The sequence below is a fragment of the Mobula birostris genome, chromosome 11, assembly GCF_030028105.1.
Source record: "Mobula birostris isolate sMobBir1 chromosome 11, sMobBir1.hap1, whole genome shotgun sequence".
Taxonomy (NCBI): Eukaryota; Metazoa; Chordata; class Chondrichthyes; order Myliobatiformes; family Myliobatidae; genus Mobula; species Mobula birostris.
The window spans coordinates 59,591,116-59,603,136 of record NC_092380.1 but is presented as its reverse complement, the minus strand read 5'-3'; the positions used below and the strand labels follow the sequence as shown (position 1 = coordinate 59,603,136).

The window sequence follows — 12,021 nt, the reverse complement described above, 5'->3', positions numbered from 1 at the left end:
CGACAAAATATTTGGACAGATGTTTAAAGGTCTGATTATGGATGTAGATTTTAAGAATCTTAAAAGGGAAGAAGTAGGGTGAAAAATATTTAAATGAAATAATTTTACAGGCCAGGGATTAAGTACCAGAAAGTTAGCATGACTTCCATCAAACTCTAGACAATATTTTGATATATAACTCTTGCTTTCATATCAGAACCTTTTAAACTTCATGCGATATTCTCCTTCCAAACCAATGTGAGAGAGTTGTGATATAGATCCTAGACTTTTAGCTTGGAATGGATGAATTTGAATTTCTTTAAACTAAATAAGAAAAAAACCCAGAAAGTTTGGAAGCAATTAAAGAAGTGCAAATCCTAGAAATAAACTTGATCATTAGGCCTTACAAATCAAACCAGAGGTAAAGATTTTATGCACTATTATTGACTTTAAACAGAATTTCAAATCACATATTAATCATACTGTTAAGACTGTGTTCTTTCACTTAAGGAACATTGCAAGAGTTTGATTTCTTACAACATCAGAAGGTGCAGAAAAATTTATCTACAGTCTTGTTTTTAGCCAATTAGACTACTGTAATGCACTCTTTTCAGAATTGCCCAAGAAAGATGTAAATTGGCTGCAGTTTGTTCAAAATGCAGCAGCAAGAATCTTAACCAAAAAAAAGATTATCTGAGCACATTTCACCAATTTCAGTATTAATACACTGGGAGTATAAAACATTGTTATTCAAAATTTTTAATAAGATTTCAATATAAGAAACGACTGCTGGTTTGATAGCAAAGCTATTGGCGAAACACTTTACAGCATCAGCAAGCAAAGCTGAAATTTGTAAGGAAATTCTCTGTTCTCCCTTTGACTGCATGAGTTTCCTTTGAGTGCTCCAATTTTCTACCACATTCCAAAGACATACGGGTTAGTAAATTGTAGGCATGCTATGTTGACATTGGATGCATGGAGACACTTACAACCCGCACCCCCCCCCCCCAGCACATATTCAGGACTGTGATGGAAACAATGCATTTCACTGGATATTTCGACAAATAGAGTTCATCTTTAATCTTTTATTTTTTAAAAATCTCACCATAGGTAGAAACATTGGCCTGAAACAATGTTGTCTATGCACTGCGTCCATAGCAAACATCTGGCCAGCTGTCTTACATTCTGTGACTCTAGATCTCCTTAAGCTCTGTACTGCTAAACTCTTCACCATGGTATATCTTAACAAGTAACAGAAAACAAGGCCCATCCAATTTCTCCTGAATATCTTTTGACAAATTGTACCCAGCTTCTAGACTGCAGTGTAGATAATCTCATGCGCTCACCATTTGAATGAAAAATTTGTACTCATCTTAGCATCCTCAGTATAAACTGGTTACTAAGTATCAGGAAGTTGTGATCTCTAGTTATGGACCTCAGCTATCACAAACATCTTTCCTGTATTTAGCCTCTCTACCCGTTGGAATTTTATAGGTCTCCATGAGATCTCCTCTCAGTCCTCTATACTTAAGTGTATATATGCTGAATCCACCAAATCTCTCCTCATCTCATCCAATAATCAGTCTAATAAACCTTCATTGTGCTCTCTCCACGGCAAGAACAAGTAAGACTGCATATTAATTTTAAGATGGGGTGTCTCACAAGCTGCCACAAGATGCCCTCCATCCTGTACTCAAATCAAGTTACAATGAAGGCCATTTGTTTTCCTTTTCCTGTCTACTTCCTGTACAGTTGCTTTCAGTGAAAGCTGTGCAAAGACTATGAATTCTCTACCATAGAAGGCAATGGCAGCCTAGTTGTTCATTTTTTTCATGGAGGGAGATACATTTCTGAATGTTGATTGGGATATTGGGAGAAGGTGGGAACAAAATATTGAAGAAAGATGAGCAGTGTCAAATGGCCTGCTCTTGATCCTATTATGGGATCAATGCAGTAAGCCCATTATTTCACACAAGGTGTTAACAGCAACCCTCACAGAGGAGCTGGTATACCCATGGTCGAGACTGCCCAGTGACGGAAAGAAACAATGAGACAACCTCTCCGCTGGCGAAGATCGGCAGAGCCGCCACCGTCGAGAGATGCCACCAAGCTTTTGGACAAGTTGACAGACATCCCAACTCTCCTGGAAGTTCTGGGAGTCTTGCGCATATTGGTAGTGTCTCCCTGACACCCCCAAATTATATACAATATCCCGGAAATCGATTTTTTGAGAGCGAGTGAGCGAGAGGGACAGTGGGAGTGGGACTGGGAGAGGGAGAGGGAGAAGGAGAGAGAATGAGAGAGGGAGAGAATCCTGGTTAGTCTCTCCTTTTGCTAAGTAGATCTATCAGTTTCCTCTGTGGGTGGGCTTTACAGTTGACCTCTCTTTCTCTTTCATTGTCTATCAGTTCAGTTTAGTGTCCTGCAGTGCCATGGCAGAGTGTTCCAAAAAAAAGAAAATATAAAATGCGCTTCACCCCAGACTACATTAAAGTGTACCCCTGCCTAATCATCATTATCATCATCATCAGGTGCCATGCCCAGTTTGAGCTTTGACTGCCATGGCCCACACACTCCTGTTTCGGGTCAAGTGGATCAATCCATTGGTATTCATTTCCAATTCTCTGGTTGCTGTCTCCAACATCATTTGTCTTTGTCTTCCTCTTGCTTTCTTCCCTTCAATCTTTCCCATAATTACTGTGCATTCTAACTCCTCTTTCCTAATCACATGTCCAACAAAGTTACGTTGCCTTTTCATGATCTTTCATTTCTCTTTTTGTGTTTGCTCTGTTCATGACATCCTCGTTAGCTATTTGTTTCATCCATGATATTCTTTACATCCTCCTCAAAAACCACATTTCTGCTACTACAATTCGTTTCCTGATGTTACTAGATATTGTCCAACATTCTGAGCCACATAACATAACTGGATAAACATAACATTTCAGTACTCTGAGGTGGGTTGTCATGCCTAGTTTAGTATTGGTCAGTATACTCTTCATTCTCATAAAGGTGTCTTTTGCCATCCCTATTCTTCTTTTGATGTCCAATAGCGGTCAAAAATAATGACAGTGTTGCTCGCTGCACTGTTTGCAACAGTGATTTTTTTCTTGCCCATTGTGGGTTAAATGACTGTAAAAGACATGTTGAGGTCAGCTAATGTTATTTAAACTAGCTGGCTCAGTACCACATAAGACGATATGATAAGGATACACCTTATGCTTTTATTTATTTTAGGGACCACAACATATTAGGGAGGCTAAGTGCAGGGAAGGCTGCTCAGGTATTTCACAGTTCTTTTCAGCAGAAAACCAAAGTCTGACAGAGAAGGTCACAAGAGCTGAGGTGTACTTTACATCTTTCATCGTTGAGCATAACCTGCTATTCCAGGTGTGTAAGCACACAGGCAAGCGATTCAGGAAAATGTTTCCCGATTCAGAAATAGCAAAAAAACTATGCCTGCTCATCAACCAAGACAGCAGCTATTGTCACATCACAGTACAAGGAAAGTTTGCAAAATAAATAGAAAAACTATTTGCATTAGCATTGAGACTGCCAACAAAATAATATGTGTGTAAATAGTTTCAATATGTGATCAAATAAATTGTTGTGTTCTTTCAGAATTAAATATCCTGTATTCATACACTCTTGGAGGTCGACCGGTGGGAGGGATATGGGGTTGCGGGGGTGGTGGTGCTACCTCCCTGAAATGAGTTTTTGCAGGGTGGGATGTCTGAGTTGATACCCAACGAATTTTTCCCCACCGATTGTCCGATCAGATTATTGAGGTTTGATGAGAGCCGGTAACTCTCGATTTGACCGAACTTCAAAGCACCGCAGCACCTGGTTCTGCCACCAACCGTCGGGCGGTTCCAGAGCGAGGGAGGCGGGCTCCCGGCCGGGCCTGGGCCTGGGCCTCGGCCTCCAGCTCCACCCCTGCAGGACCCGAGCTCCACCTCCTCACTTCGTCGCTGCTTAAATCTGCCTTCCCTCTGCAGTGCATTGCTCTGTCAGTGTGTTTGATTTCAAGCAGCGGCCCGGGATCTCTCTGCCAAGCTGAGCGATGCACGTAAGCATCCGGGGGAAGATGGGTTAAATGGAGCGGCCGCCCTCCTGACCGGGAGAGTGGGGCCTTCCAGCCGGTACTGATTGCAGGGCACGGCCGCCGTGGCGAACGCCGCCTGACGATTGTGGTAACATTAGAGAGGACCTTTGAAGGGAACCACCTGCAATACATGGGCTTTGAAAACCTATATTAAAGTGACAAGTTAGAGAGTACATTTTAGAAACCACATCCGTCTGTTGTGTTGCCCGTTGCTAAAAGCACTTTCCATTTTGAAGTCTTTCAATACGTCAACTTTGACTTTGCTTGTGGTTTAAGGGAGCTCTTTTGCAACCATCACTATCTTAACGATTACAAGGGGGTCTCCATGCTGACTAACTTAGGAAGAGTAATCACCAGGTTCCCCTGGTCTGCTATATCCTAGAGGCCAAAGAACTGTTCCTCAAAGGGGCAGTGTGGTTCCCAGTCCACCTGCCATTTCCTGAGGTGATTCCCCTCTTGACTTAAACAGTTTAGAGTAAATTGGACAGTTATTCCATTGCAGCGTGTGTAGCTTCTGAAAAACAACTTACGGCGTTGCAAAATTCCATAGCCTGCTGCAGAGAGTTATATCATTGATAATGGCATCATGATTTTCATGTTTAAGTCATGGGTGTACAGTATGTGAAAATTTTAGTAACAGTGACATGGAGCAAAACAGTGAATATTTTAATGTCGGTCTTACAGATTAATTTTTTGAGCCAACAGGTGTTCAGGCTTCAGGCCTCAGGCATCAGGTAGCCTACATGAACATTTCACTGCAATGCTGAGAGAGTGCTGTACTTTCTGACTAAATTCCAAAGTGAATCCTCGATCAATCTATTCAGATGTACATTAGATATATTTTGGTGCTATTTGATGAAATGTAGCCAGTTCTGCTGTTACTGTCAACATTCATTTAACTATAACCCCTTTACAGGTGGTTGCTTTAGGATGTACCCTGTGACTAACATGATTACCAACTCTCTCTTTGTAAAAATGGTATCTTTCAGAAGCTATTGTTGGCCATGGATTTCTCTGAGTGTCCTTTTGGATTTGAGTAGTATTACATAAAAGCTTTTTTTTCTATTGTGAAGTAACTATTTTCTACTAAAAATCTATTTTGCAATTATATTATTGCATTTGTAAAATGATAGGCAAATGAACAAACAGAAAATAGGCCACTCAATTCTTCAAGTCTGTTCCTTCATTCAAGAAGATCAAGGCAGATCTATTAGTAACCTAAACTCTACATTTCCATCTTCCTCCATTGCCTCCTTGTAGAATCTATCTGCATCTAAGCTGTTCACATAAATTGTGAAAAAAAAATCGAGGCCCTGTGGTATACTCTTTACCATTACCAACTAGAAAAAAACTAATTTATGATCACTATCTGCTTCCTGTTAGCCAGCTGATTTCAGACAATGCTGTCACCTGCACCTCTAAAGGGAATGCAAAATTCACTAAATCTGGAAGTTGGTTGTAGCTGCAGTGGACATCAGACCTGATTGGGCCTTGCACGTTTGAATCCTGTGAAAGAATTTCATCTGCAATCTCTGTATTTGCAACTTACTTACTGTCCCTTACGCCATTGGTGTTCAGGGCAGCAATGAAGGTACTCCATCTCTGTCTGTCTATATCATTGCACACAGATATAGAAGGTTTCTTTGTTGTTACTGTAACAATTTTTTTTAACCAGTCAGGGTTGTTAGCCCTGTGCTGAACCCCCAAACCTGGAGGACTGGTGGACCACTCTTTAACTGGCCTCTATCTTTTGACCTGTGTAGCATAGGTGACCCTACCAGAAACCAAAGTACAAGGTCCTGACTCTAGCCGACATAGCTCTCCAGGTCATTGAGGCGTGCAAGTCTCCAAACCCAATGACAAGGTTGTGGTCTTCTCGGACGTATATTTGCAAATCTGCAGAGGAAAATAGGTTGCTCCCAGGGGTGAAATTAGGAGTCATCTGGGGTGGTGTTGGATGCTGGATGATTGAAAATAAATTCCCCAGATTTTCATTCTTGTGTTGAGAGTAGTGAAACTAAAATGAGTTTTGTTGGATAGGAGATTACACACCACAACATGCAAATTGAATGGCTTAGAAAGCTGATATTCAATCTTTTGAGTGAGAAATTAATTTATCATCTTGCTTTAGCATTCAAAGAAGCTGACAAACTCTGTGGAACATTGTGTGGATGATGCTTTGGAAGGACTTGTGGCCTGGAATATAGGAATGCAGCTGGTGCAGGGACATCGTATCGTTATCAGGTCGGACTTAAAGAACATTAAAGGCAAAGTGGCATTGCTGTCTGGAGGCGGTTCTGGACACGAACCAGCTCATGCAGGTATCAATTTTAAAATGTTGATCTTAGTAAATCTCCATAAGATCTTAAACCTTTTACTAATAATGGATCATGCAGGTACAATCAGTTCAGTTGCTTCAGTTGATAATGGTTTCACTTTTGAGTTAGGTAGTTTTGAACTCAATATACAATCCCACATTTCAAATACTTGAAAACTGCTGCTTTGTTAAAGTGACATCTTCTACACGAGATATTAACTTAAACTCTTGGTTGCCTTTTGAGGTGTGTTGAAACAATCTGGTGATTTTGGTGAGCCAATAGATAAGTAATTAACAAAATGTCCAAAAGAGCAGTGGTGCTGGGACTTGTTTCCTTCAAGATCCTTCACTCTTTGGGGGTGGGGGGGGGTGAACAACCATCTTAACTCTTTGCCATTTGTATTTTATGTGTTGTCCCACAAATGCATTGTCCTCCTTTACTATGCAGACCTTGTTTGCTAATCAAGCTTTTTATTCAGGACTTTATAAACTATCTGTAAATAGCTATACATTTAAATTTAAGTGTGATCATCAAGAATGTGTATTTTGAACATACATACAAGGATGTAACGTTGAGACTTTATAAAGCACTGGTGAGACCTCACTTGGAGTTTGTGAGCATTTTTTGGCCGCTTATCTTAGAAAAGATGTGGTGAAACTGGAGGGGATTCGAGGTTCACAAAAATAATCCCAGCATTGAATGGATCATCCTAAAGGCTTGTATTCACTAGAATTCAGAAGAATGAGGTGACCTAATTGAAACCTATCGAATGGTGAAAGGCCTTGATATAGTGGATGTGGAGAGGATGTTTCCTCTGATGGGAGAGTCTAAGGCGAGAGGACACAGCTTCAGAATAGAGGGGCGTTGTTTTAGAATGGAGATGAGGAATTTTTTTTTTTTAGCCAGAGTGTGGTGAATCTGTAGAATTCTTTGCCACAGTTAGCTGTGGAGGTCAAGTCTTTATGTATAGTTAAGGAAGTGGTTGATAGATCCTTGATCAGTCAGAACATGGAGGGATACGGGGAGAAGGCAGGAAATTGGGGCTGAGAGGAAAATTGGATCAGCCATGATGAAATAGTGGAGCAGACTCGATGGGTCAGATGGCCTAATTCTGCTCCTATGTCTTATGGTCTTATATTTTATGAGTAATTGGACAAGATTACAGAGGTGGATAAAGGCATAATATGGATTTGGAAGCCGGATGAAAATCTTAAATTTATTGTGCTGTCAGTATAGCTCAGCGAATCAGCTGTGAATATAGGCCTTTACAGGCTGCGGAGCAGGTGACTTCCCCATCCTGTCATCAGCCAAATTAATGGGTGAGAGCACTAAGGAAGCCAGCCAGGAGAGCACTTAAACAGTTCAAGGCTAGAAGGAATAAAACCACAGATCAGGAGGTAAGAAGGGCTAAGATGTGGATCATAGGATAATGTTACAGAGATGATAATTGGGCAATATTGATGTAGTTAAAATGTGGTTCAAAGTTCTTTCAGAAATGGAATATCACACCAAAGTGGTGACAGGTTCTGCTGTTCAGTTGAAGATAAGTATGTAATACATATCCTCTGTTGGTAGACCCATTAATGCTGAAGATCATCCTAAAGGATCAAATGTTAGGTCATTGATTGTACATCAGCCATGCTTCATTCAGTGGGTTAGCATTGGACAGAAGCAGCAGTACAGGTGTAGTTTAGACAGACACCAAGTCAATGCCTTGTGTATAGTCGATGTTTGTATGGTATTTGACAGGATTTGATTTGGGTTGGGTTGTTGATTTTTGTTTAATTTTACTTTGGCATTCTGGCCAAGTATGATGATCAGCAACATATGAAAGACAAAATGTGGACTGTTTGAATGAGGAATTGGAGGTTTGTTTACTGCTAGTCCTATCTGATGAATTAGTTCAGAAAATGTAGGCATTGTTCCCACCTTTTCTCCAGTTATTGCCTTGGTCTGAGCCTTCAAAACTTGAAAATTGAATTAAATATGACAGAGCACTACAAACTCGCAGGACCTGTGTTGCTGAACACTGCAGGACTCTTTCACAGGTGACAATTTTTTAATCCGTAGATTATGTAAATGTACTCATTTGAATGAAAATTAAGCAAATATTGTATATACATTAGAAATATTTTTCTAAAATGGATTCCTTCAGAGCAATTCCATTGGTGGAATTGTTTAACACACTGGGGCTGCAGATGTATATACTCAGTGGCCACTTTAATAGGAATAGGATTGGAACCTGATGCGGTCTTCTGCTGCTGTAGCCCATTTACTTCAAGTTTTGATGTGTTGTGCGTTCAGAGATGCTCCTCTGCACAGCACTATTGTAATGCTTGGTTATTTGAGTTACTGTTGTCTTCTTGCCTGCTTGAACCAGTTTGGCCATTCTCCTCTGACCTCCCTCATTAACAAGGTGTGTTTGCCCATAGAACTGCCACTCTGGTTTTTGTTTTGTTTTTCCACACCATTCTCTGCAAACTCTAGGGAATATTACGTGTGAAAATCCAAGGAGATCAACAGGTTCTGATGTACCCTGCCTGGCACCGGCAATCGTTCCACGATCAAAGTCACTTAGATCACATTGTTTGGTTTGAGCAATAACTGAATCTCTTAACCACATCTGTATGCTTTTATGCATTGAGCTGCTACCACACAATTGGCTGATTACCTACAGATCTACTTCATAAAGTGGCCACTGGATATGAAAATGCACCTTAACTGTTAAAATCCAAGCAGAGCAAGTTATAAAGAAGAAATAAAATTGAGAGTTCTGGCTCTTATATTCGAGGCTGTCATTGGATTTTGGAAATTTTTTTTTTCAGGCTATGTTGGAGCAGGAATGTTGACTGCTGCTATTGCTGGAGATGTTTTCACTTCTCCTCCAACTGGAAGTATTTTAGCAGCGATTCAAACTGTGGTCAGAGCAGGAGCAGGTATGTACACAATGAAATAGTGAAGTCAACAAGATGCCCTTTTGAGGGCTACTATATAGAAAGAACTGATTGCAGTTATGCAAAACAAAATTCTGTAAGTCAGTCTATCTCATCAACAAGTTGGAGATGTTTATTACTAAATTTGGTATCATAATTAGATTTATATGTATTATATTATAAAAGTTATTCATTAATATAGTAACATGCTACAGCTCCAGAAAAAAAAACAAATACCTGGAATATTTATGGGATAGCCACTAATGAAGTTGTTATTTTGATTACCTACCTTTATCTTTTAATGTCGTGAGACTTATCCATTTTCAAAGATGATAACTCCTTAATACATCCCATCTTACGTAAATATTTCACTTGATATTTTACAAACATTGACTTAACTATGGTATCAGCATTATCTCCGTCTTTGGTTAACACGTGCAAAATACTCTGCAAATGTCTTGCCTACATTTTGTGTGTGTACAGGTTACCTTTTCAGTTCTCATGTAAAAGCAAGGATGTAATACTGACGCTTTATATGGCATTGGTCGGTCAACACTTAGTATTGAGAGCAGTTTCGAGCTCTTATCAAAGAACGGATATATTAGCATTGGAGAGCATCCGGAGAAGGTTCATAAGAATGAAAAGATTAACGTACAATGAGTGTTTGATGGCTGTGAGCCTATACTTGCTGGAGTTTAGAAGAATAGGGTGGGGGTGTGTGGAATCTCACTGAACCCTATTGAATATTAAAAGGCCTAGATAGAGTGGACGTGGAGAGCATGTTTCCTATATTAGGGTAGTCTAGGACCAGCGCGAAATCCTCAGAGTACAAAGATGTCCCTTTAGAACAGAAGTGAGGAGGAATTTCTTCAGCAAGAAGATGGTGAATTTGTGGAATTCATAGACAGCCATAGACAGCTGTGGAGACCAAGACATTGGGTATATGTAAAATGGAGGTTGATAAGGTTCTTGATTAGTAAGGATGACAAAAGTTACAGGGAGAACTGGGGATAATGGGATTAAGAGGGATAACAAAGCAACCATGATGTAATGACGGAGCAGACTCTGGGTCAAGAGGCCCTATTCTGCACCTATGTCATATAGTCTTAAGTGCCTCACTGTTTCTCTAGTTATCTTAAGACCATAAGATACAGGAGCAGAATTAGGCCATTTGGCCCATCGAGTCTGCTCTGCCATTTCATCATGGCTGATCCAATTTTTCTCTCAGTCACATGCCTTCTTCTAGTATTCCTTTATTGTCTGACCAGTCAAGAATATATCAACCTCTGCCTTAAATTAATGTAAATATGTGGCCTCCACAGCTGCATGTGGCAAAGAATTCTACAGATTCACCACCCTCTGGCTAAAGAACTTCTTCCTCATCTCTTTTCTTAAAGGACATCCCTTACCCTGAGGCTGTGTTCTCTAGTCTTAGAAGCATCCTCTTTACATCCACTCTATTAAGGCCTTTCACCATTTGATAGTTTTCAATGAGGTCACCCCTCATTCTTCTGAATTCTAGTGAATACAGGCCCAAAGCCATCAAACACTCTTCATATGACAAGCCATTCATTCCTGGAATCATTTTCGTGAAGCTCCTTTGAACTCTCTCCGGTTTCAGTAGTTTTTTCCTCTTACAAAACAGCTTTGGATTTTTTTTAAATTTTACTTGACAGTATATTTTCATACCATATCTATTCCTTTCTAATTGTTTGTTTTGTTTTACCCTGGGATTAACCAGAATCCTCTAGGGTTTCTTCTGTATTGAGCTCTGTGTATCTGATGTAAGCTGTGCTTTGATGCTCTGTTATCCCTTTTAGCACCGGACACTGATATTTTTAACTATATTTTAAGGCAAATGTTTACTTCTTGCTGCTTCCTCATAGTTTCTTTGGTACTACACTCACTGCTTCTCTGTTCTCCTTTGCTTAAAATCTGCTGCTAAGACCCCCTCTGCCTTGCCACCTCTTCCAGGAGAAGGGAGTTTGTGGCACAGTACTTATGCATAAAGTAAATTTATGTACTATACCCCTCTTCAAACCATTAGTAAAACAGACTGTTGAATACTTTCAAGACAAAGGTAGACAGACACTTGATAATGTGATGGAAGATTACTGTGGGTGGGTGGGAACAGAGTTGAAGGTGTGTTAAAGTTGGAAATGATAGAGGTTGATTTTCAAAAGGCCATAATTAGATTTTTTGGTTAAAATTAAAACAACCAGGGAGATCGTCATCTATTATGGTAGCTGAGGTCTGTGGAAACATATTTTGTAGAAACAGAAGAATTTTCTTCATGATCAGCTGAGAACAGCTACCTTCTGCAAGGAAATTTGTAGCCAGCTCCAAACATGATTATGGTCTTTTATAAGGTTTTTATATATCCATTTCCTTCTGATATAACATCAACTGCTCCCTACTGGCATTTTCTAATACAGTGGTTAATTGGGATATATTGGGATCAGTACATCTTGGCTTAGTTAAGCAGTACCCCAATTAGCCGGTTTCATGGAAATAGTTATAAAGGTATAGAAAAAATACACATGACATAGAAAATTATGTATTCAAATAAAATAAAGAACAAATTAGAACACTACCAAATCTAGTACAGTACTATTAAGCTGTGTGATAGTTTCTAATGCTTACCGACAGAGAAATTCATCTGCGTCGCATTCTTTTGATTATAAAC

The 12,021-nt window shown here is 39.8% G+C and overlaps 1 protein-coding gene across 1 annotated transcript in view; it reads left to right on the top strand.

Annotated features, from left to right (window-relative positions):
• The first annotated feature begins 3,704 nt into the window (after window positions 1–3,704).
• The window catches only part of tkfc (triokinase/FMN cyclase), a 61,393-nt gene continuing 53,076 nt past the window's right edge, over window positions 3,705–12,021 (top strand). Inside the window, exons 1-3 of the mRNA XM_072272288.1 lie at window positions 3,705–4,048; window positions 6,216–6,405; window positions 9,228–9,338. Of these exons, the coding sequence (XP_072128389.1) occupies window positions 4,043–4,048; window positions 6,216–6,405; window positions 9,228–9,338 (307 nt within the window). The 5' untranslated portion in view covers window positions 3,705–4,042. The remainder of the gene's footprint in view (window positions 4,049–6,215; window positions 6,406–9,227; window positions 9,339–12,021) is intronic.